The following is a 27,033-nucleotide window of genomic DNA, read 5'->3' on the forward strand; positions in this document are numbered from 1 at the left end:
GTTACACAACTAACTAGCTTGTTAATGGGGTTAAGAGTAAATGATTGGCTACAGACTAATATGAAGTCAATTAATAACTGACAATGGCATATATTCTCATGTGAAAAAGATAGTTCTGTACTTACCAAATGATCAGCTGATATGTTCTCTCTATAAATAGTGATTTGCAGGATTTGAAAGCAATTCAAACAACCCACGACCCTCTGACTTTGTAGCTTTGCTCCGTAGCTTGTAAACCAACACATGTCCCACAGAATTCAAACAAGATGGCAAGATGAAAATGCTGACCCTCCTCAAAAGATAGGTGAAATGTTGACTTTGATATTTGCTTGTCATTCAGCCAGTGGAGGTCAAAATGTTGTTTCCACGTAGGCCATCAAGTTCAAAAAGATGTCCTTTGGTACGGACAAGCTGGTTGTCAGTCACATCCACCTTGAATAAAACACCATTTAGTCATGTCATCACTTTGATATTGAAATACATGTTAGGACTAAATTTACCTACATATGATTTAGTATACAGTACATTTAGTTGACCCTTTGTCTGTGTAGTAATGTTATATTTAATTTAGTAACACAACTCTTCTAAATAATGAGTCACTACAGTTATTACAAGTACTATCCATGGCTCAAGCCACATCATGTAAAGTGTGACCAATAAATGAGTCCATTCTGGCGTTTCAACACCAAATTAACACAGCACTTCTGTTTCAACTCTTACTCTTCACTGTTACTTATGCTGGTGTTAGAAAAACATCACTAAAATGAAAACATGCGGTATATAAACTAGCTAGCTAGCTAGAGATTAACATTTGACTACAAATAGTTACACAACTAACTAGCTTGTTAATGGGGTTAAGAGTAAATGATTGGCTACAGACTAATATGAAGTCAATTAATAACTGACAATGGCATATATTCTCATGTGAAAAAGATAGTTCTGTACTTACCAAATGATCAGCTGATATGTTCTCTCTATAAATAGTGATTTGCAGGATTTGAAAGGAATCTCAACAGGTGGGATTACATTTGTTGTTAAACAAGATGGTGAAGTGGTTGAGGTATTGTGCGCTCAGCCACTTCACCATTTTGTTGAAAAGACGTATTACGAATTTGGCCTGAGTATGCACTCCCACGAGATAGGAGTATGTTCCTTAAAACGAGATGGCAAGATGAAAATGCTGACCCTGCTCAAAAGATAGGTGAAATGTTGACTTTGATATTTGCTTGTCATTCAGCCAGTGGAGGTCAAAATGTTGTTTCCACATAGGCCATCAAGTTCAAAAAGATGTCCTTTGGTACGGACAAGCTGGTTGTCAGTCACATCCACCTTGAATAAAACACCATTTAGTCATGTCATCACTTTGATATTGAAATACTTGTTAGGACTCTTACTCTTCACTGTTACTTATGCTGGTGTTAGAAATACATCACTAAAATGAAAACATGCGGTATATAAACTAGCTAGCTAGCTAGAGATTAACATTTGACTACAAATAGTTACACAACTAACTAGCTTGTTAATGGGGTTAAGAGTAAATGATTGGCTACAGACTAATATGAAGTCAATTAATAACTGACAATGGCATATATTCTCATGTGAAAAAGATAGTTCTGTACTTACCAAATGATCAGCTGATATGTTCTCTCTATAAATAGTGATTTGCAGGATTTGAAAGCAATTCAAACAACCCACGACCCTCTGACTTTGTAGCTTTGCTCCGTAGCTTGTAAACCAACACATGTCCCACAGAATTCAAACAAGATGGCAAGATGAAAATGCTGACCCTCCTCAAAAGATAGGTGAAATGTTGACTTTGATATTTGCTTGTCATTCAGCCAGTGGAGGTCAAAATGTTGTTTCCACGTAGGCCATCAAGTTCAAAAAGATGTCCTTTGGTACGGACAAGCTGGTTGTCAGTCACATCCACCTTGAATAAAACACCATTTAGTCATGTCATCACTTTGATATTGAAATACATGTTAGGACTAAATTTACCTACATATGATTTAGTATACAGTACATTTAGTTGACCCTTTGTCTGTGTAGTAATGTTATATTTAATTTAGTAACACAACTCTTCTAAATAATGAGTCACTACAGTTATTACAAGTACTATCCATGGATCAAGCCACATCATGTAAAGTGTGACCAATAAATGAGTCCATTCTGGCGTTTCAACACCAAATTAACACGGCACTTCTGTTTCAACTCTTACTCTTCACTGTTACTTATGCTGGTGTTAGAAAAACATCACTAAAATGAAAACATGCGGTATATAAACTAGCTAGCTAGCTAGAGATTAACATTTGACTACAAATAGTTACACAACTAACTAGCTTGTTAATGGGGTTAAGAGTAAATGATTGGCTACAGACTAATATGAAGTCAATTAATAACTGACAATGGCATATATTCTCATGTGAAAAAGATAGTTCTGTACTTACCAAATGATCAGCTGATATGTTCTCTCTATAAATAGTGATTTGCAGGATTTGAAAGCAATTCAAACAACCCACGACCCTCTGACTTTGTAGCTTTGCTCCGTAGCTTGTAAACCAACACATGTCCCACAGAATTCAAACAAGATGGCAAGATGAAAATGCTGACCCTCCTCAAAAGATAGGTGAAATGTTGACTTTGATATTTGCTTGTCATTCAGCCAGTGGAGGTCAAAATGTTGTTTCCACGTAGGCCATCAAGTTCAAAAAGATGTCCTTTGGTACGGACAAGCTGGTTGTCAGTCACATCCACCTTGAATAAAACACCATTTAGTCATGTCATCACTTTGATATTGAAATACATGTTAGGACTAAATTTACCTACATATGATTTAGTATACAGTACATTTAGTTGACCCTTTGTCTGTGTAGTAATGTTATATTTAATTTAGTAACACAACTCTTCTAAATAATGAGTCACTACAGTTATTACAAGTACTATCCATGGATCAAGCCACATCATGTAAAGTGTGACCAATAAATGAGTCCATTCTGGCGTTTCAACACCAAATTAACACGGCACTTCTGTTTCAACTCTTACTCTTCACTGTTACTTATGCTGGTGTTAGAAAAACATCACTAAAATGAAAACATGCGGTATATAAACTAGCTAGCTAGCTAGAGATTAACATTTGACTACAAATAGTTACACAACTAACTAGCTTGTTAATGGGGTTAAGAGTAAATGATTGGCTACAGACTAATATGAAGTCAATTAATAACTGACAATGGCATATATTCTCATGTGAAAAAGATAGTTCTGTACTTACCAAATGATCAGCTGATATGTTCTCTCTATAAATAGTGATTTGCAGGATTTGAAAGGAATCTCAACAGGTGGGATTACATTTGTTGTTAAACAAGATGGTGAAGTGGTTGAGGTATTGTGCGCTCAGCCACTTCACCATTTTGTTGAAAAGACGTATTACGAATTTGGCCTGAGTATGCACTCCCACGAGATAGGAGTATGTTCCTTAAAACGAGATGGCAAGATGAAAATGCTGACCCTCCTCAAAAGATAGGTGAAATGTTGACTTTGATATTTGCTTGTCATTCAGCCAGTGGAGGTCAAAATGTTGTTTCCACGTAGGCCATCAAGTTCAAAAAGATGTCCTTTGGTACGGACAAGCTGGTTGTCAGTCACATCCACCTTGAATAAAACACCATTTAGTCATGTCATCACTTTGATATTGAAATACATGTTAGGACTCTTACTCTTCACTGTTACTTATGCTGGTGTTAGAAATACATCACTAAAATGAAAACATGCGGTATATAAACTAGCTAGCTAGCTAGAGATTAACATTTGACTACAAATAGTTACACAACTAACTAGCTTGTTAATGGGGTTAAGAGTAAATGATTGGCTACAGACTAATATGAAGTCAATTAATAACTGACAATGGCATATATTCTCATGTGAAAAAGATAGTTCTGTACTTACCAAATGATCAGCTGATATGTTCTCTCTATAAATAGTGATTTGCAGGATTTGAAAGGAATCTCCACAGGTGGGATTACATTTGTTGTTAAACAAGATGGTGAAGTGGTTGAGGTATTGTGCGCTCAGCCACTTCACCATTTTGTTGAAAAGACGTATTACGAATTTGGCCTGAGTATGCACTCCCACGAGATAGGAGTATGTTCCTTAAAACGAGATGGCAAGATGAAAATGCTGACCCTCCTCAAAAGATAGGTGAAATGTTGACTTTGATATTTGCTTGTCATTCAGCCAGTGGAGGTCAAAATGTTGTTTCCACGTAGGCCATCAAGTTAAAAAAGATGTCCTTTGGTACGGACAAGCTGGTTGTCAGTCACATCCACCTTGAATAAAACACCATTTAGTCATGTCATCACTTTGATATTGAAATACATGTTAGGACTCTTACTCTTCACTGTTACTTATGCTGGTGTTAGAAATACATCACTAAAATGAAAACATGAGGTATATAAACTAGCTAGCTAGCTAGAGATTAACATTTGACTACAAATAGTTACACAACTAACTAGCTTGTTAATGGGGTTAAGAGTAAATGATTGGCTACAGACTAATATGAAGTCAATTAATAACTGACAATGGCATATATTCTCATGTGAAAAAGATAGTTCTGTCCTTACCAAATGATCAGCTGATATGTTCTCTCTATAAATAGTGATTTGCAGGATTTGAAAGGAATTCAAACAACCCACGACCCTCTGACTTTGTAGCTTTGCTCCGTAGCTTGTAAACCAACACATGTCCCACAGAATTCAAACAAGATGGCAAGATGAAAATGCTGACCCTCCTCAAAAGATAGGTGAAATGTTGACTTTGATATTTGCTTGTCATTCTGCCAGTGGAGGTCAAAATGTTGTTTCCACGTAGGCCATCAAGTTCAAAAAGATGTCCTTTGGTACGGACAAGCTGGTTGTCAGTCACATCCACCTTGAATAAAACACCATTTAGTCATGTCATCACTTTGATATTGAAATACATGTTAGGACTCTTACTCTTCACTGTTACTTATGCTGGTGTTAGAAATACATCACTAAAATGAAAACATGCGGTATATAAACTAGCTAGCTAGCTAGAGATTAACATTTGACTACAAATAGTTACACAACTAACTAGCTTGTTAATGGGGTTAAGAGTAAATGATTGGCTACAGACTATGAAGTCAATTAATAACTGACAATGGCATATATTCTCATGTGAAAAAGATAGTTCTGTACTTACCAAATGATCAGCTGATATGTTCTCTCTATAAATAGTGATTTGCAGGATTTGAAAGGAATCTCAACAGGTGGGATTACATTTGTTGTTAAACAAGATGGGGAAGTGGTTGAGGTATTGTGCGCTCAGCCACTTCACCATTTTGTTGAAAAGACGTATTACGAATTTGGCCTGAGTATGCACTCCCACGAGATAGGAGTATGTTCCTTAAAACGAGATGGCAAGATGAAAATGCTGACCCTCCTCAAAAGATAGGTGAAATGTTGACTTTGATATTTGCTTGTCATTCAGCCAGTGGAGGTCAAAATGTTGTTTCCACGTAGGCCATCAAGTTCAAAAAGATGTCCTTTGGTACGGACAAGCTGGTTGTCAGTCACATCCACCTTGAATAAAACACCATTTAGTCATGTCATCACTTTGATATTGAAATACATGTTAGGACTCTTACTCTTCACTGTTACTTATGCTGGTGTTAGAAATACATCACTAAAATGAAAACATGAGGTATATAAACTAGCTAGCTAGCTAGAGATTAACATTTGACTACAAATAGTTACACAACTAACTAGCTTGTTAATGGGGTTAAGAGTAAATGATTGGCTACAGACTAATATGAAGTCAATTAATAACTGACAATGGCATATATTCTCATGTGAAAAAGATAGTTCTGTACTTACCAAATGATCAGCTGATATGTTCTCTCTATAAATAGTGATTTGCAGGATTTGAAAGGAATTCAAACAACCCACGACCCTCTGACTTTGTAGCTTTGCTCCGTAGCTTGTAAACCAACACATGTCCCACAGAATTAAAACAAGATGGCAAGATGAAAATGCTGACCCTCCTCAAAAGATAGGTGAAATGTTGACTTTGATATTTGCTTGTCATTCAGCCAGTGGAGGTCAAAATGTTGTTTCCACGTAGGCCATCAAGTTCAAAAAGATGTCCTTTGGTACGGACAAGCTGGTTGTCAGTCACATCCACCTTGAATAAAACACCATTTAGTCATGTCATCACTTTGATATTGAAATACATGTTAGGACTAAATTTACCTACATATGATTTAGTATACAGTACATTTAGTTGACCCTTTGTCTGTGTAGTAATGTTATATTTAATTTAGTAACACAACTCTTCTAAATAATGAGTCACTACAGTTATTACAAGTACTATCCATGGATCAAGCCACATCATGTAAAGTGTGACCAATAAATTAGTCCATTCTGGCGTTTCAACACCAAATTAACACGGCACTTCTGTTTCAACTCTTACTCTTCACTGTTACTTATGCTGGTGTTAGAAAAACATCACTAAAATGAAAACATGCGGTATATAAACTAGCTAGCTAGCTAGAGATTAACATTTGACTACAAATAGTTACACAACTAACTAGCTTATTAATGGGGTTAAGAGTAAATGATTGGCTACAGACTAATATGAAGTCAATTAATAAGCAATGGCATATAATCTCATGTGAAAAAGATTGTTCTGTACTTACCAAAGCTGATATGTTCTCTCTATAAATAGTGATTTGCAGGATTTGAGAGGAATTCAAACAACCCACGACCCTCTGACTTTGTAGCTTTTTTCCGTAGCTTGTAAACCAACACATGTCCCACAGAATTGTTGAATTGAACGTAATAAAAGTCAAATGCTATGACATCATCATAATCTCCATAGACTTCCCATTTACAGACAACACAGAATTCAAGTCTTCCAAGACATTCATTATTGGCTCTTCACACATTGCCTTTCCTTGTGTCAGGCTCATCATGGGAAGAGCCCATAATTAGTCATGTTGTTTCCATGTAGGCCATCAAGTTCAAAAAGATGTCCTTTGGTACGGACAAGCTGATTGTCAGTCACATCCACCTTGAATAAAACACCATTTAGTCATGTCATCATGACTAAATGGTGTATCGCGCATTTCTCACAAGATGTGACTCAATGCGCTTCACATGATGACAGAGCCGCAAGCATGCAGGCAAAGGTAAAAAACCTGTACACTGTGCAGCCAGGAAAATTCCCTTGCAGCCCTCTACTCATAAAGCGACTACTACCAGTTTGCCTACCAGCACACACAGCGCCACCCAAACCAGCCGCCCCACACACCCGACCCGCCCTACCACCAGCACACCCGGCCCAACCAAGCACAGACCATAATAGCCCCACACCAGGCTAGCCAAGCAGGTGCCCCAGCGGCGGAACAGACCAAGCACCCGAGGCGGCTGGGGGCCCCCAGAGGAGATGCCCGAGGACCACCGGCGCATAGCAAGCAAGCAAGGGCGAAAAACCTGATGATCACATGATCAGCTGATATGTTCTCTCTATAAATAGTGATTTGCAGGATTTGAGAGGAATTCAAACAACCCACGACCCTCTGACTTTGTAGCTTTGCTCCGTAGCTTGTAAACCAACACATGTCCCACAGAATTGTTGAATTGAACGTAATAAAAGTCAAATGCTATGACATCATCATAATCTCCATAGACTTCCCATTTACAGACAACACAGAATTCAAGTCTTCCAAGACATTCATTATTGGCTCTTCACACATTGCTTTTCCTTGTCTCAGGCTCAGCATGGGAAGAGCCCATAATTAGTCAGAGTTGCATTCTGGTTGTAAAGACCACAATTCACATTTCATCCCAACAGGTTTGATTACATTTGTTGTTAATTAAGCTATTCAAGAATTCTTCAACCTCAGGCACAGAACAGTGAAATATCAGTTTCATTAAAACAAAACAAAAAAAGTAAATATCGGCAAATGTCTGTAATCTGAAAATGTTTCCATTTTGTTGATTATCATTATTAAAAAATAAATGTAATAAATATTGCAATAGCCTATTTAACAATTGACAGCACTAAGTACATTCATGGGTAGGCGTATCTTTACCTTCTGTATCAAACAAATTCTGCCATCTATACACATGTTCTGAAAGGTTTGAGCTCAGCAGAGCAGCTGTGGTAACACCATGTTCCTACCTGATCCCTGGTGATTGGCCACATCTATACAGTGTTGAATACCTCTACCAGTTGAGAAGGTCAGTCCTGTGACGATTTGTCTTTTCCTCATCATTCAGCAAGCACATCTTAACCTCTGATCCTCCACCTAGAAATATATGGTAAAAATCCACCGCATAAGCCATTCTGATGCAGGTCATTAAGGAATCATACCTCCTTGACCATTTGGAGGTCAAAATGTTGTTTCCACGTAGGCCATCAAGTTCAAAAAGATGTCCTTTGGTACGGACAAGCTGGTTGTCAGTCACATCCACCTTGAATAAAACACCATTTAGTCATTAAGGAATCATACCCCACGATTGAATTAAAATAATAATAATATAGCCTAATAATTACATTAAAACAGCTATTAGAGGTCGGTAATGAATACGGTATGCCGGTCTAATTAAAGTCACAGCCAAGTGAAATAATCATTTGAAGTACTGTAAATTCTAAATGTGACCAGTTAGTGGGAACCAATGTAGGGTTTATACTCTAGGCCACTTCTTGTTAACACTTTTGTTTACTATTGCAGTAAATCTATAGGCGGGATTGATTAGGGGTTGTGTCAAAGTCGATAAGGGTTTGAACTGGAAATGTAACACATTAAAAGTGAATTCCTGTTTTCCCATACTGAGAATACTAAATAAAATGTGTACAATTGTTACAAATTGTTGACCGAGATTCTCTCAGTGAGGAAAATACAATCCATCCGCTATACTAGGCCTACTGAATACGAACAATCAGCATTAGCGCAACAGTTTACATGATAAGTATGTAGGCATGTTAAAGTGGTCAAATGATCTGTACCTGCTCATACCGAAAGATGAGTCCTGCTGTGATTTCTCCGACTTCATCTTCGTCCTCCGGTATCAAGAACATGTATATGGACTTCATAGTCATATTATACCGCACTTGCAATTCATTACATTACCGGAAGACCCTGTTAGTGGTGCGTAAAAGTTTTGACCGGCTATCACCGTTTCAAATCTCACTTGTTTTCCTTTAATTGACCGTCTATGCAGCACCATTGTTAAGTGGATGTGTCGCACTTGCAAAATGCTGTGAAATGTTTGACGATAACATATTTAGAAACGTCATTGTCAATATCCGTCATAATGCCCTCTGTCATCACCTGTTTCCATGGAGCGGCCGTGATTTTCTGCGCGCTCTGTTGGGGCATAATAATAATAATAATAATTATTATTATTATTATATTAATAACAACAATAATAACGTTTATTTGTATAGCACTTTTCTTGCAAACATAATAATAATAATAATAATAATAATAATAGTAATAGTAATAATAATAATGACCTGCTGTATGCTTGATGGCGTAGCTTATATATTTGCCTATAGATACCATAGACACATATACCATGGCTCGATACACAATATGTTTCTGAAATTCATAAATTAATTGGATATGCAGACAAATAAAAGGACATGGCAACTTCCCTCTGCCCAGTACTGTCTACTAGAAAGTACCACATGTTATACATTTGTCTAACCATGTCCTTACCGTTACTACTGCACCATTGCTTGTCCCAGTTGAACAACCTTCAAATTAAGTCAATGTTTATTGGAGCAAGAATATTATTGTGAGTGTGTGTGTGTGTGTGTGTGTGTGTGTGTGTGTGTGTGTGTGTGTGTGTGTGTGTGTGTGTGTGTGTGTGTGTGTGTGTGTGTGTGTGTGTGTGATTGATGTGTGTAGTTTGCTATTGTTGTGCAATGTTGTGCTTGTTTGCTGTGATTGTGCATGCGTGAGACAGCACGTGTGTTTGTGTGTGTGTGTGTGTGTGTGTGTGTGTGTGTGTGTGTGTGTGTGTGTGTGTGTGTGTGTGTGTGTGTGTGTGTGTGTGTGTGTGTAACCCTCTCTTTCCTATATGGACAAGACTGAACCCACACTGACATATTATGCTTTCTTCACACCGGCGGCTCTAAACAGCCGCGAATGCGAATGCACCAACCCCGCTTTGAACGCAGTCCCACACAAGGCATCCGCGCGCTCCCAGAAAAACAAGTCACAAGATTCCATCCAACTTTATTTCAGCATACGGTGGATGTTTATTTAACGTTCTAGAGTGCCAAGGGTGACTTTATTCACCCAAAATGCATAATAGTAAGGGAAACATATGAAAATCTGCGAAGTAAATCGTTACCAAGAAATTTCTTCACCAATGTGTTTCTAAAGGTGTGTAATAACATGTCCTAAAAGGTTGAAATTCAACTCCTGTGGGAAACCTCATAAAAAACTGCTCAAAGTTGGGGTACCGATACCCGATTTTCGAAAATTCGAAAATGCTTAAATTGGACTTGAGTAACTTTTGAGGGGTCAAACTAGGCATTTTTCATGATTCTGAGTTGATTGCAAGCATTTATTTGTCACCAAGAGCACTTCCTGGTGCAACCCCCAAACCCCCCCCCCCATCCCCATTGGTGGTTGGCATTCAAAGTGAGGAAGTTTGGAGGTAACAGGTAACATTAGACAACATTAGACAGCACCAGCAGAGAGGCACTATGATGGGCATGGACACTTAGTCATAGGCCTCACTACATGTGGAACAATAGAACCAGGCTGCTTGAGCTACTCACACAGCCCAGCAGAGAGGCACTATCATGGAGGTCATAGCTCCAGAAGAGGGGTGACTGGTAGACAGCTAGGCCCAGTGAGGGCTCTCCTAATCGGACTGGCAGTGTATCACATATAGCCTGGAGGTCAGAGCTCCAGAAGAGGGGTGACTGGTAGACATCTAGGCCCAGTGAGGTCACTCCTAATCGGACTGGCAGTGTATCACATAGAGCCTGGAGGTCAGAGCTCCAGAAGAGGGGTGACTGGTAGACAGCTAGGCCCAGTGAGGGCTCTCCTAATCGGACTGGCAGTGTATCACATAGAGCCTGGAGGTCAGAGCTCCAGAAGAGGGGTGACTGGTAGACAGCTAGGCCCAGTGAGGGCTCTCCTAATCGGACTGGCAGTGTATCACATATTACCTGGAGGTCAGAGCTCCAGAAGAGGGGTGACTGGTAGACAGCTAGGCCCAGTGAGGGCTCTCCTAATCGGACTGGCAGTGTATCACATAGTACCTGGAGGTCAGAGCTCCAGAGGAGGGTTGAATGGTAGACAGCTAGGCCCAGTGAGGTCACTCCTAATCGGACTGGCAGTGTATCACATAGTACCTGGAGGTCAGAGCTCCAGAAGAGGGGTGACTGGTAGACAGCTAGGCCCAGTGAGGGCTCTCCTAATCGGACTGGCAGTGTATCACATAGTACCTGGAGGTCAGAGCTCCAGAGGAGGGTTGAATGGTAGACAGCTAGGCCCAGTGAGGTCACTCCTAATCGGACTGGCAGTGTATCACATAGTACCTGGAGGTCAAAGCTCCAGAAGAGGGGTGACTGGTAGACAGCTAGGCCCAGTGAGGGCTCTCCTAATCGGACTGGCAGTGTATCACATAGTACCTGGAGGTCAGAGCTCCAGAAGAGGGGTGACTGGTAGACAGCTAGGCCCAGTGAGAGCACTCCTAATCGGACTGACAGAGTAGCAGTTAGGCCCTGGAGGTCAGAGCTCCAGATGAGGGGTGAATGGTAGACAGCTAGGCCCAGTGAGAGCACTCCTAATCGGACTGACAGAGTAGCAGTTAGGCCCTGGAGGTCAGAGCTCCAGATGAGGGGTGAATGGTAGACAGCTAGGCCCAGTGAGAGCACTCCTAATCGGACTGACAGAGTAGCAGTTAGGCCCTGGAGGTCAGAGCTCCAGATGAGGGGTGAATGGTAGACAGCTAGGCCCAGTGAGAGAACTCCTAATCGGACTGACAGAGTAGCAGTTAGGCCCTGGAGGTCAGAGCTCCAGATGAGGGGTGAATGGTAGACAGCTAGGCCCAGTGAGAGCACTCCTAATCGGACTGACAGAGTAGCAGTTAGGCCCTGGAGGTCAGAGCTCCAGATGAGGGGTGAATGGTAGACAGCTAGGCCCAGTGAGAGCACTCCTAATCGGACTGACAGAGTAGCAGTTAGGCCCTGGAGGTCAGAGCTCCAGATGAGGGGTGAATGGTAGACAGCTAGGCCCAGTGAGAGCACTCCTAATCGGACTGACAGAGTAGCAGTTAGGCCCTGGAGGTCAGAGCTCCAGATGAGGGGTGAATGGTAGACAGCTAGGCCCAGTGAGAGAACTCCTAATCGGACTGACAGAGTAGCAGTTAGGCCCTGGAGGTCAGAGCTCCAGATGAGGGGTGAATGGTAGACAGCTAGGCCCAGTGAGAGCACTCCTAATCGGACTGACAGAGTAGCAGTTAGGCCCTGGAGGTCAGAGCTCCAGATGAGGGGTGAATGGTAGACAGCTAGGCCCAGTGAGAGAACTCCTAATCGGACTGACAGAGTAGCAGTTAGGCCCTGGAGGTCAGAGCTCCAGATGAGGGGTGAATGGTAGACAGCTAGGCCCAGTGAGAGCACTCCTAATCGGACTGACAGAGTAGCAGTTAGGCCCTGGAGCTCATGTGACCTCCAGCATAGGGCCACAGGCCTAGTCACAGCACCCATGGAAGGTGTGTTGTCTCTGGGCTGTGTGTCTAGCTGAACACCTCTGGTAGTCCTTGGTACATCTCATGTTGGTACATCTCTTCCACAATGGGAGGTGAGAGTGAAGCTATTCAGCTCCCTTTTTTTAGGCCTCCATAACAGGTAAGTTACTGCCCAGCAGAGTTTCTCTCTGCTGGGCTGAGTGAGTAGCTGAAGCAGCCTGGTTCTATTGTTCCACATGTAGTGAGGCCTATGACTCTGTTTCCATGCCCATGATAGTGTCTCTCTGCTGGGCTGTGTGAGTAAATGAAGCAGCCTGGTTCTATTGTTCCACATGTAGTGAGGCCTATGACTCTGTTTCCATGCCCATGATAGTACCTCTCTGCTGGGCTGTGTGAGTAGCTCAAGCAGCCTGGTTCTATTGTTCCACATGTAGTGAGGCCTATGACTAAGTGTCCATGCCCATGATACTGCCTCTCTGCTGGTGCTGTCTAATGTTGTCTAATGTTACCTGTTACCTTTAAACTTCCTCACTTTGAATGCCAACCACCAATGGGGGTGGGGGGGGTTTGGGGGTTGCACCAGGAAGTGCTCTTGGTGACAAATAAATGCCTGCAATCAACTCAGAATCATGAAAAATGCCTAGTTTGACCCCTCAAAAGTTACTCAAGTCCAATTTAAGCATTTTCGAATTTTCGAAAATCGGTTATCGGTACCCCAACTTTGAGCAGTTTTTTATGAGGTTTCCCACAGGAGTTGAATTTCAACCTTTTAGGACATGTTATTACACACCTTTAGAAACACATTGGTGAAGAAATTTCTTGGTAACGATTTACTTCGCAGATTGGTCAAATATCTGGTAAAATGCCCTTACTATAAATCATGATAATGCTTCATTTTGTAGCCAATCAAAGTTTTGATGCTAGGTAGATACCACATAAAACACTCTAGGTGGTGAGTGTTCCGGAACTCTCTGGCAGGTAATAATAATAATAATAATAATAATAATAATAATAATAATAATAATAATAATAATAACCTTTATTTGTATAGCACTTGTACTGCAAACATTGCAGCTCAAAGTGCTTTAACATTTCCACACAACATAAAAACAATAATAGGACAATAGTAATCAATAAAACACACAATAGCAGTAATATAAACTACATAATAAAACAAGAATAAACCATACTTGGTGAGTTAAACTCACAGTCCCTTTGACTACAGAACACAGCAAATAGCTGCTTTCTAGGCTTTGTCTGAGATTATCTCTCAGTCAGTCAATCTCAGTGTCAGTGAGTCAAACACTTTTTGTGTAGTCTTTAAAGTAGTACACTTTAGACTTCTTCTCTTCTTTCCTTCCTCCTTCCTCTGGACCTCCACCTGGCACTTAATTCCCTCCGCCTTTTTGGTCTTGGCGACCTTGAGCAGGGTTAGCTCCCTCCCCGCCTGGGCTTGGCCTGCAAGGCCTCTCTCTCTCTCTCTCTCTCTCTCTCTCTCTCTCTCTCTCTCTCTCTCTCTCTCTCTCTCTCTCTCTCTCTCTCTCTCTCTCTCTCTCTCTCTCTCTTCCTCCCTCTCTCCCAGAGTGCTAGGCATTAAATGAATGATATATAGCCATTGGTTCTTGAAGAATATAACTCGTAAATGCCTCATGAGCCTAGTTCAACTGTCATACCCCATCAGAACCGAAAATATAAGCGTCACTCCATTGTAAGCACTGTAGCTTCAAAACATGGTTAAAACGATCATTTTAATAACATGGATGGTCAGCCCTTGCCTCCATAGTTCTGTCTATGCATTTGAGTGGTTTGATTTCTCCAGCCCCATCCATCAGCTGTTTACTCGAGAGAGAAATGGCGGGGAGACCACTTTGTTGTTGTTTGTGTCCCAGATTGCATGGATGCTGCTGATTCTCAACAGAAACACTGGTGGGGAAGCCAAACTCTTGGACGACTAGGAAAACTGTGAAAACAAACAAAGGAAAGGAAGGATATGTAAATTATAATCCATGACTGTGTCAATTGGTACACAGCATATTTACATGTGATTATGTTTACCCCCGACTGTGTGCAACACATTTAGAATATAACAACAGGGAATATGGAAGAGGGAATGAAATATTGAAATCACTGTAGATTGTGTTGGCTTTGTCTTATTGACATCGCCTCATAAATATTCATCTTTTATAATAATTTGTTTTTCAGCTGTAAACTGATCCAGTCTGGGACATGATCAGAATATTCAATACTGATTTGTCTTTTGAACAGAACTCTCATATTGCTGATGAAATAAACATATCCAAGTCATTCATTAGGGATTTATGAAAACCATCTGCTCTTGTACCCGAGTAAACCAAATGTGCATTGGGAAGCTTCTCAATCACACCTGGGATATTGGTGTTTGTTTGGTCCTCTGGACCGTAGCTCTCCCAGTTGGTGAAGTCATGACACATGTATTCGAGCGCTTTTGAAGTGGGATTGTCACAGAGTGAACAGTATTCATTTTTACTTTTGGTTTGGTGTGTTTATTTATTTTATCGATCAAGTGTGTTTTATATTCAAGATCTCCACTCACCTACGCTCATCTCTATTACCAACACTTTATTAGGAACACTATACTAATACTGGGTAGGGCCTCCCTTTGCTCTCACAACAGCCTCAATTCTTTGTGGCATTGATTCCACAAGATTCTGGTCCATGATGACATAATTGCATCAGACAATCCCTGCAGGTTTTTCAAGTGAATCTCCTGTTCTACCATTCATTCATTCATCCCAAGGGTGTTCTATTGGATTCAGATCCGGTGATTGGGAAGGCCACTGAAGAACACTGAAGTCATTGTCATGTTCATTAAACCAGTTTGAGACAACTTATGCTTTGTGATATGGCACATTATCATGCTGCATTATCATGCTGTGTACCTCAGGAAAGATTGGGAACATGCTACCACAAGCCACTGACTTATACTGGGAACTAGCAGCTCAGATGTTTCCCTTCACCATTGACGTGACGAAGATTAAAAGAATGACACACCCACAGGACATTTCCACTTTTTATTTTGTCATATGACACTTAATATTAATATACATGTATATACATAACATCTAATTTACATTCTTTAGATATACAGAACACGTAATAAAAAACAAAAGCCTTCTTTGCATTAAAGTCATCAGTGGATATTAAAGACAACATGATATGAGACATTCCCCCATGGAGGACATATGAACAAAAGGTATCGCTTCATTGTAAGATTTCCTTACTAAGGCTTTATAAACATCTCACTCAGAAGAGGAAAACACAAATCAGTGACACACTTTAAATATGTTTGTTAAATTCAAAATGAGAATATATATATATATATATGGATATATATGGATATATATATATATATATTGTCATGGCTTATCTCAAGAGAGAACATGATTACAGGACCAAACATTCTAATTTAAGAATTGCTATAATATTTGGGTCTGCTCCTCCCAAAAAAAAAGAATGCAATTCATTCACACAGAGAAAACATTTACAACACACATGTACAGTACGGGTTAGGCCTTAATGAGTCAATGACTATCTTGTTCTGTTACTAAAAACATCCTAGGTGTCTCAAGCGTCACATCAGGTGATTTACACACAAGCTGACAGGGTTGTCAGTACAGTAGGCTCATGTAACGTTGTAAACACAAACAGTTCCAGTCATATCCCCTCTGCCCGTCTGAGCACTCTAGTTCTAAGAGGTTAAAGGTCGACCATGTAGTAATAGTTGTTACAGAGACTGCAGTGAAAACACATGGGCAGACTACTTTCTCAAGAGACATGTCAGATTAATAGAAACAGTCTCTCAGAGAAACATACAAGTAGATCAAAGCCTGGAGTGTAGTGATAATCAAATATGACATGTAAAACTGAGTTGCTGTACAGTCACATTTAGTCACTTTACACAATTGTTTTGATGATAATTGCATGCGATTCAAGCTTTATTGTGAATGAAATCACTGCTGACAGGTGTTGTTGTAGTTGTTAGGGCTGCAGACGCATTACATGGGGTGTATTCAAAATCAATTAACACATCAGGAAGCTGTATTTTGTACAAGGCAACCAATGTCTGACAGTTAGTGAGAAATGTATGACCTAAGGAAATTATCTTGAAACAAATCCTGTTCAGAAACAAAATCCAACACAATGAAATTTGACATGTTTAAAACAAAACAAACTATACATACAATTATCTGAGCCTTTGTTGCATTATTAGTCAGGCTTAGAGTGACAGAACTACTGAAGCCTGGCAGAAGCCAGACCCAACCCTCCACGCCAGGCTTCTTCTCTGGCAGGACTACTGGCCAAAACAAAACAGTGAGGAACAACGTGACACTGTAAAGTGAGGACTTTATGCACCACATGGAGCAAAGAGGAACCTCCTCTACCTCCTTCTCCATTCAGTGAAAGAGGAAAACTACAGTATGTACTTGCAGACTCAATGTTCAGCCAGAGACCACATAGTGGTGAGAACTGAGGGGGGAAAAAAAAAAAGTATCTCTTCTCTACAGATACACATACACGTTTAGAAAAATATAACCATTTCATTAAGAAAAGAGGAGTACTGTATTCAAAAATTAAAAGGGAAGACTATGCTCTTTTTCAGTTTTTAGCAAATATCTTAACGATAAAATCCCATTCTGGAAGACTACAGTTCATTGTTTAATGAAGAATGCTCAATTAAAAACAAGGCTTTCAGACTTCAGTCAACAGTGCATAGAAAATAAATTCTCAAAACAGCCTCAGTTGTCCAGGCTTCCTAACTGTCCTTCAGTGTTTTCAGGAACTTGGCAGTTACTGTTTGTAAGGACAATGGGGCAGCAAACAGTAGCTCTGTCACTCCACTCAGATGTACAAACCAACTAAGACAAAACAAATAACGGAGATGAACAAAGCACAGGACATGACATACAGTAGGGGTCGCAGACGCGGCCACCTTTTGAGTAAAAACACAGCCGGTACAAAATAAAATAGAAAACGTGGTTATACGACAGACTAATATATATATATATACGGAAAAAAACTGAACATGAACTGAGACATGCAAAGGTATGAAGAGGAACAAGCATAAAGCAAATTCTTCTATTAGCTTTGACAATAGAAAGCTTCCGGTTCCATCTGCCATAATTCCAACGTAGCTTCTCACCAGGTATCCAGTGGGTGAATAACGAACAAGCATACAAACTGGCCTTTCTCTGAGACGGCCCAGAGAGGTTCAAATCCAATTCAAGCAGCACTCTTCAAGAGCCGACTCATGCCGCCATCTTCTCATCATCGTCAGATATAAAAAGCTGAACTGTACACTTATTACTGCAATTTGCAATACACGTAAAAATAACTATAAAACAAAGATAAAGCACTTGCTGGTTTACCAGCTCCCTCAGATGGAAGGAATGCTATGGTATAGTAATATATCCCAATGTACAACTAGAGATTTTAATGCCTACAACGATTAGTGACTCGCACGTTGACTAGCCTACCGTAGTTCTTTCAGCTGATATTCAGACATTCACCATGATGCATTTATACAGACTTTTCATGCCCTTTTCTCTTTTCTAAAAACTCCTTTCAAGTCTAAAATCAATTTGGACATGAAAACCAAAAAATTATAAAGCCACATAATTGATGGCTTGAGATCAACAACATTCACAATTCAATTGCACACCTTCTCTTTCTTGTCTTCTTTTTTTTCTTTTGACAGATAAGTATATAATATATTTGTTCTGCAATTAACCCACTAGCGGAGACAATGTAACAGAGAAGTCCTATTTTCCTAAGCACAGTGCGTGTGATAATCAGAATATTGGTACATTGAAACCTAGACCATACGTATGAAACCAACCGTCGTCATCCAAACCAATTATCTTCATGCTGTCCAGTGGTTCTCTCTTCACAGGTGGAAGAAAAACACACAAAAGCAGCTACCAAAAGTGAGGAGAGTTGATAACCTCGGCCTACAGATCTTGTCCAACCAAAGGTATGAGTAAAAGTCCTTTGAAGCATGGAGCAGCAGTGGGCAGTGCTACGCTACAGGCTAACAGATGCCCCATAAACAGCCCACACTGCCCATGGGGATGACACCACATCCAACGGGAGTGACACGTGTTGACATGGGAGCAGGTTATGCCTCAGGGTGGGAGTTAGGGGGGTGAGGGTGGAAGTGGTGGGTGGAGGGAGGTGAGAGAGCTGTGACTGGCATGGTACGCTGGGGTGGGTCTGAGGGAGTGAGATGGGCCAGTTGGGTGGGGGTTGGCATCTTTCATGGCGTCTGGGCTCCAGACCTCTTGAAGCTGCCCAGCAGGCTCTGGACGCCCTTCTTGACGCTGGAGCCCATGCGGCGTGCCACAGAGTCCGCAGAAGGGCCTGGCAGGCAGGAGCTGGTACTGGGGGGTCTGGCATCCAGACACTTCTGGTACCGCAGCTGTCAACGACCACTAACGTTAGCGCCCAGTAGCAGCCCACAACACATTGATAAATGGACATTACATTTTTTGGGCATTTTTTATCTTTATCCAAAGAGACTTATTTGTTGTAAGTGAATCATCTATCCATCAGTTATCGCAAGAAAAAATTATCTATGCTAGGGCCAGGGGCTAGAATGCTAGAAGAAGGGGAAAAAAAATATTGTTTTGTTTTTATATTTACTGTAGAGAAACTGTACAGGGGGGTAGAGGGGATGAAGAGGTCTTAGGAGGGACAGTTAAGGTGTAGCCTGAAGAGATGAGCATGCACATAAAATATACCCTTGAAAAGAAGAGTTTCACGGCCTGTGTATGTTGGGATGTGTTTTTGGTGAAACAGTTCTAGCTCGACAACAGTGTACACTCATACTAACAGAGGTACCCTACAGTGTACTCTCACGCCACCTAGAGGGAGTAACTCACCATGCAGGCAGCCTGCACAGCCTCACTCAGACCGGCGGCGTTGGGCTCACACCAGAACATGTGACAGATGAAGTCCCCGGGGCCCTCGGCCATTATGAAGGCAAAGGTGTGGACGTCCTTCCCCACGCCCATGAAGGACAGGAAACGCACCCTGCACTCAGACAGAACCTCCTCGGCCTGAACCAACAGAAAGGTACCCCTTGGGTTAGAATATTCCCACAGCAATTTTGGCTTCAGCAAACATCTTCAACCTTTTGGTATTTATTTGTGTGTGTGTGTGTGTGTGTGTGTGTGTGTGTGTGTGTGCTCACCTCATCGTCAGTGATTATGGTGAGGGTGGCTGAGGCCACATTCACAGTAACAGGGGGCCACTCTTCCTTGTCTTTGGCATTCAATGCTTTCTCCAGGTTCATGTTCACTAACTCCATACCTGGGAACAAAAATCAAGAATCAGGTTAAACATGTGTAGGAGTAAACTATGTGCCTGGAATATTTGGACAAAAAGGAGGAAGGACAGGAATTGTGTTCATTCGGGTAAGAAGCTAGCTAAGGAGGACTATAGTAACTGGAATGGAATGCCACTGAGAGGTGGCAAGTTGAATACATACAGCACCACAAGACTACACAGGCCGATGACATCACCACAACATCGAGGAAAGAGAAGAAATAAAGGGCATTCCTTACCGAAGCGTTCCTTACCTACGGGTTTAGCCACTGCCACGTTACCCAGGTAACGCACCTGGAACCGCTGAACTAGCTCATTCTTTGGTGCGGGGAATTCTGTAGGGAGAGGAGAGGGGGTGAGAGAGAGAGAGAGAGAGAGAGAGAGAGAGAGAGAGAGAGAGAGAGAGAGAGAGAGAGAGAGAGAGAGAGAGAGAGAGAAGGCGAGGAGAGGGGATGAGATAGAGAGACAGAGAGAATGAGAGAAAATCAATGTCACCCCCAGCCAATCACAGACTGGGAAAGTCCCTGATGGACACTACTGATGTTTGCTTTCAGGCTATCAAGTCCTGTGTGACGGTGTTTTTACCCTGGAAAGGAATGCCCATCAGTATGGAGGGGTCCATGTTGAGTCTGTTGAGAGAGGACTTGGATGTCTTCCTCTGTGCCATTATCTACAGAAGGAGAGACAGATCAGTTTAGAGGGGAATAAAGATATAGAAAAACCTATGCTTTATTTTATAAAAATAAAATAATACAATTCCAAAGAAATGTACCCCTTGAACCAAAGAGGAGGTTATATGAGGTGAAATAGGGAGATATCTATGGTGACTTACAGGTTTCTTATAGAATGTCCCTATACATGACTAGGGATGGGACGATTATCGTTTTTATCGTTAATCGCGATAAAAACACCCGCGATAACTTAATCGTGGAGAATTTTAATTATTTGAATAATCGTCATAATCGTATGTTATGAATAAACTGTGTTTAACAAATGTCTGGCGCTATTTTTCAGCCTAGGCTACATTACTTTTGCAGTCAAGTTAGCGACTGTTACTGTAATATAATTGCAATTCCTCACATGAGCCGCGCGCGAATATCCTCACAGAACTTGTCTCGCGCTATTGTTCAGCCTGCATGGGTAACGTTACTGTCAAGTCAGTCTTGTTAGTCAGTCACTAGGTAACGTATGCTAGCCTACTCACCATGGCTGGTGAAAAACTTTAGACGGGATACTGTCATTGACCTTCCTTGTTATTACCAGGCAGTGACAGTCTATGGCTGCAAAAGGCACGGTCGCCCCTAAGCTTTAGCAAATATATTGTGGTTTACTTGATACTGTTCAGCACTTGAGGTTACATTCAATGCATGACTTGTGCTATAGGCTAAATACAATGATTAAAGCGGCAAGTAGCAAGTGTGCGCATCAAAGGCATTAGGCACGTAACATCCATGCTGTATAAACACATGACAACCGTCCGTTATTTCCCGAACTTTGCCCGAACCCCCTGCGAGGACCCGGGGAACAACGGTACGCTCCCCGCGGCTGCTATCAGACTGGCCGCGGGAGTGAGTGTTGAGGGAGAGAGGAGACGGCAACCCTCGCTCGCCATAGATTGTATCCCTACTCGTCTCTCCTGAGCTCGGTTGTAACGTGAACCGTGGAATACAGGATATGTTAGATGCTTTACAGTAATTCCCCAAATGACCAGAAAAGGAAGTTAGATTTGTCGCTGGTCGCTTTTGACTAATTAAGTCGCCAAGGGGCTCTGGAAGTTGGCAACACTGGGAGTACGTTCTTTAAACTTCCTTTAATAATAATCGCGATTATTTTGCCCACGATAATCGTGACATGACATTTTCTAATCGTCCCACCCCTATACATCACTAGGATGTATAGGTGAATCACTCACACTGTACTGTGACAGTAAAGTTAACACAAATGTACTCATGTGTAAGTCTCTCTGGATACAAGATTTAGTCTAAAGCTAAATTACTAAAATGTAAACACACTAACGTGACGACCGTTTCATAGAGGGGACAACAGTGACAGTATTGAGCAACACCCTGCAGCGGACGGAGCTTACCTTAGAGCAGATGTCATGCATGCTCGTGGCGATGTTCTTAGCGGGCGTGTCACATCTGAAGACATGGCACTTCAGAACATGGGTCAGTTTGTCTCTTGCCACGTAGGCAAAGTCCCTAAAAAAAGAAAATCACGAGCACACACACACACAAGGATTGAGTGTCGACTGGAGAAAATCGCTGCAATAAAAGGCGGACAGTGACCAATGACGCAGGTGAAATGAACGCTGGTGCTGAAATGAATATCGATCATGGGCCTAATGAGAGAGCTCTCTACACAACGGCGCACTGTACGATTTTCGGGTTGGACAATGTGTCAACAAATCTATCAACGCTAATGAACATGAACAAAAACACAAATCATGAGCAAGATTAAATCCATATCTGTGTGTAGAGTACTGATCATCACTTATTATGTTTTCCTTTAATGAGCGACACTATTGGGAAATGGATGACATCTGACAACTATGTGGGACGACATACACAATGAGACTGATGGAGAGGCCGTGGGGGTGTGTGAGAGATGTCCAACATTATGGGATGGGGGGGGGTGGGGTGAGGAATCAACCACTCGACTAGCCAATGTTAAAACACATCACTATGACAACCACAACTATGCGCTACATGACAAAATGATGGCGGGTAGTCGCGAGAGCGGTACACTACCTCTCCCTGATCGGCCCAGTGCAGCAGGTTAGAGAGAAAACAGCAAATCAATCAATTCAACAGAAAAAAACAAAGAGGGGATGTCGTCAAAAATAACCACCATTTTAAGAAGAGGCAAAATTCAGAACAACATAACAAACATTACAATCATTTTGGGGGGATTATGGGTTCTCGCAACACAGTCAGTTCAATCGAAAGAGACGTAAAACTAAACCCCGAATCCCTGGTGAGTACCCTATCGATAAGTCCTTCAGATGTATGTTCAGAGTTATGCTGTTAAACATACAGGATCCTTCGCTGCTGATTACCACACATTTGATCAGAGTCCGACAGTACAGAGGATTAACAGTAACTAGGGCTTTAAGAAAAGGGTTTCCAGTTCTCCCGGTCGGCGTACTGACCTGCCGTTGTCACGGCCCACTCCCCACACTCGGATGCTGACGATGGGCTGAGAATGCAGCAGAGTCTGACCCAACGGGTCGATCAGGTTCAGGGTCTCGTTCTCCAGGACCAGGAGCATGTCCTTCCCCTGTGTGTGGGGGGGAAAACGAAATATGACACAACCTATCCATCCTCAAAACCATATTACTGTTCTACCGACGATATCCAGGTCACATTCCCAACAACCGACATGCTCATGTAGCGATACGGACAAGCCCGGGCGCTCTCTGACCTCTCCCCAGATCCCGGCCGTGTCGTGCAGGTTGTGCTTGTGGTAGGAGAGCTGTCGGATGCAGTTGTTGACGGCCACGCTGCTCTTCCCCGGAGCCATTTCCTCCTCTGAGATCTCCACCCAGCCGAGAGAACGCACCGCGAAAACCTGCGTCGAGAGAGCCAAAAGACACGGAGGGATGGATGGAGAGACGTAGGAAGGAAGGGGATGTGGAGGACAGTGACAGTCTATCTGAGAGAACACGAGGCGTATACCGTACCTTAGCGTCCGGGTCGTTGATGAGCGCGCCAAGCTTCTCGTCCCCCCCGGACTGTGAGCTACTGGAGACAGAAAGGGATGGAGAGAGCGTACGTAATGAATCGACTGTGCCATCCGTACGGGATGAGACGGCGTCATGATGAGACTCAAGGCCTCTCGTGGGGGAAAGAAACACATTGGGCTCACCTGAGGTTGATGGAGGCGTAACGCAGAGTGGCTCCTTCAAACTCCTTCATGGTCTGATCCGAGGCCGCGTCTTCCTCCTGAAGATGTCACATAACAGAAAGAAGGAGAGAGGTTAGTGGTGAAGGTTCCAGGAGGTTTGACTAGGGGGTGGCAGGTAGCCTAGGGGTTAGAAAGGCCGGCCAGCAATCAGTAGGTCACTGGTAGGGATGCTCCGATCTGGATTTTTGGGGCCGATACCGATCACCGATTTTTTTCCTCGAGATCAACCGATACCGATTTTTTTTTACAATACATAACTGTAGGCCTACTGACTGGATAGCCTACATATTTTTTGCTTTTTAGACAAAAGTTTTGATCCATTAGGCACCAAGCAAACGCAGACCCATTTCTATGGCATAGTAAAGGTCTGGCCTATCACCCAGTTACGGCCTGAAGCCCAAGTCAGTCGATATGGCTGTATAAAAGACATCATAAACGTGGCCTTCATGGTTTACATACTGTTACGTCCTCCTATGTTTTCTGTTCAGTTATCTGTCTCCCCCCCCCCCCCATAAAAAAATTTTTTTCGGTTTTTGCGATCGGCCATTTTTGCCGATCACCGATCGAGTCATTTGGAGTGAAATCGGCCGATTTAAATCGGTGGCCGATAAATCGGAGCATCCCTAGTCACTGGTTCGATCCCCACACCAGGAGCTGGCATCATATCTAAGGTGCCAGCCACTGCCGTTGTGGCCTTGAGCAAGGCACTTAACCTCTAACTGCTCCAAGGGGTGCCGAAGATGGCCGACCCTGTGCCCAGAGCTCTGGGGGGAGACGTGTGCCCGAACTACATTTTGTTGTCTCAGTACTTGTGCTCCGTTCAATGACAATAAAAGTGAATCTTACTTTGGTAAATAGTCAACCGTAAACTATTGCTGCATGCCTGGTACTCACCTTCCAGAACTCCTCATCATTAAACTTGTTGGGGCGGGAAACACCACTCCATGTCAGCTGAAAATACAAGGAAGAGAGCCGAAGGCCAATTAGAAGTAAGGAAATATACCAGCAAGCAGGTTGTGCCTAAGGAGTCTATAGAATAGGAATTCATTGGCACAGGCAGGCAGAGAGTGGATGGGTCCATGCAGGTTTGACTCACTTTTCACCATCATTCACAGACCCAATGAAATCCTAAATCCTAAATCCACAAATGGAGGCTAGACTCTGTGTCATATTGGGAAAACATTGCTGGTATGTCCTGGGAAGTATGAAGCCCCCCCATACCATGCCTACTCTACTCTACTCGACCCATTTCCCTACTCTAAAGGTCTCACCTGTGGCTCTTCACTGGGTGTGACAGCAGGTGAGGTACTGGAGGGTCTCTCCGGGCCTTCGCCCTCCTCTAGGGGAGAGGGGGGCTCCCACTGGGTGGTGCCTGTGGGGATATGCCAGTAGTAGGTACCTGAGGTGTCCCTGACCCGCATCCACCCGGCAGGCAGGTCTGTGTCCGTCTCAAACGCACTGCGGTCCCAATAGGACTCTAAAAAAACAACAAGCAGAGACACATGAGCGATATGGGAGGGAAGGTGGGAAATGTGGAAGAGCAAAGAGGAGGAGAGGATGAAGTTGCTCCTGTAGTTTTCCACTTAATCCCACAAACCATTGTTCGCTCACTGATATTAGTTCCAAAAAGGCTATCACCCAACCCTGTATTCACTACCTACGGAGACATAGTTTGCTCTCTAGAGCACTATTCGCACAGGACTAGTATTAGTGTGGTGATGTCTGTAATTTATTCCCCTGGATATGATGTCACGGCCATGTGTAACATCCGCTACATGAACAACAAGCGCAACGGGCAAAAGGGTGAAAAAAATGACAGACATGTCGATTCGTGCTGGACTACTATTATACCAGGACCTCCAGGATCAGTGAAATAGGTAAAAAATAGGTAGGCTAGGTCATTTGCGGTGGAACCATATAATACTAGTCCCGTGCAAATACGGCTTAGGTCAGCCTCTCTTACCTGGGTCACCGTCTGGCGTGCTGTTGGCTGTGCTGCCCTGCGACAGTGACATGCAGCTGGAGTCCTCATCGCTGGGCGCTCCGTTCCTGCCCTGGAACAGCAGGGAGGCGTTGCTGCCTTCTCCACTGTCCTCTTTCCGAGACTCACTGCAACTTTGCGCCTCGGAGGAGTCTGTGTCCTTCTCGCCGCCTGCCGGAAGTAGTGCCTCTTCCTCCTCCTCCTCCTCCTCTTCTTCTTCTTCCTCCTGCTCCTCCTCTTCCTTCTCCTCCTCCTTTTGCTCTTTCCCCTGAGTTGTCTCTGAGGTGTCAATCAGAAGTGGTTCGTCGAGGTCAGAGCAGAGGGACCGGAGGGTCTTTGAGGAGGAGTTCTTCTCCATGTCCTCCTGGTGCTCCGTCACCAAAGAGTTCTGGTTGGGGTTTCCATCCGGGCTCTCGTTATGATTAAGATTCTGGTCAGGGTTTTGATTCTGGTCTTGCTGCCTCTCTGCCACCTTGCGTAATTGATTCTGACCCTCCTTGACCCACTTGGCGTTGGTACCTGTTCCATTCTGGCCTTGCTCGTTCTCTTGATTCCGGACCCTCTCCTCCTCTCGTTGCTGACAGGACTCATCGTCATCGTCGTCATCGATGGCAACCCCAGTGCCGTTCAACAGCTCCAAAGGTGTAGACGTGGCATAATTGTGGCGCTTCTTGGTCGAGGAGGATGTGCTCGTACCTTTGCCCTTCTTACATAGGTCAGAATCCAGCAGAGCACTGTGAGGGGAGCGGAGGTCGAGGGTCAGCGAGGAGCTCATGCACGTGTTGTCGTTGGTCAGGTCTGAGGTCTTCTCCAAAGACATGGCAGAGAGCTAAGAGGCAAACATGGGGTGGGTGGGTGGGAGGGAGGGAGGGAGGGATAGAGGAATGGGAGAAAATAGCCACACAAATAGAAGGTAAATTGGACTGCAGCTGAGATTAAAACCATCTTAAAAAGTCTGCCTTAGGACAGCAAACAAAACAGAACAGTTAAGTCAACATCACAAACCGCTTAGCTTTTCCTGGACTGCTATGGCAACGCCTATCCTGCAGT

At 42.8% G+C, this 27,033-nt stretch overlaps 1 protein-coding gene across 1 annotated transcript; it reads right to left on the bottom strand.

The window, feature by feature from the left end:
- Positions 1-19,026: 19,026 nt before the first annotated feature.
- LOC308154949 (amyloid beta precursor protein binding family B member 1-like) lies at positions 19,027-26,803 on the bottom strand (the record flags this gene model as incomplete). The annotated part of the gene is made up of 13 exons (XM_080528172.1): positions 19,027-19,188; positions 19,652-19,828; positions 19,963-20,081; positions 20,336-20,431; positions 20,682-20,766; positions 22,183-22,297; positions 23,248-23,375; positions 23,520-23,666; positions 23,779-23,839; positions 23,964-24,040; positions 24,897-24,953; positions 25,274-25,479; positions 25,966-26,803. 13 exons carry the CDS (start codon positions 26,801-26,803, stop codon positions 19,027-19,029), a joined length of 2,268 nt encoding a protein of 755 aa, XP_080384298.1.
- Between the last annotated feature and the right edge of the window lie 230 nt (positions 26,804-27,033).

This window comes from Nansenia antarctica (genome assembly GCF_963989245.1).
Source record: "Nansenia antarctica genome assembly, chromosome: 4".
Lineage (NCBI taxonomy): Eukaryota > Metazoa > Chordata > Actinopteri > Argentiniformes > Microstomatidae > Nansenia > Nansenia antarctica.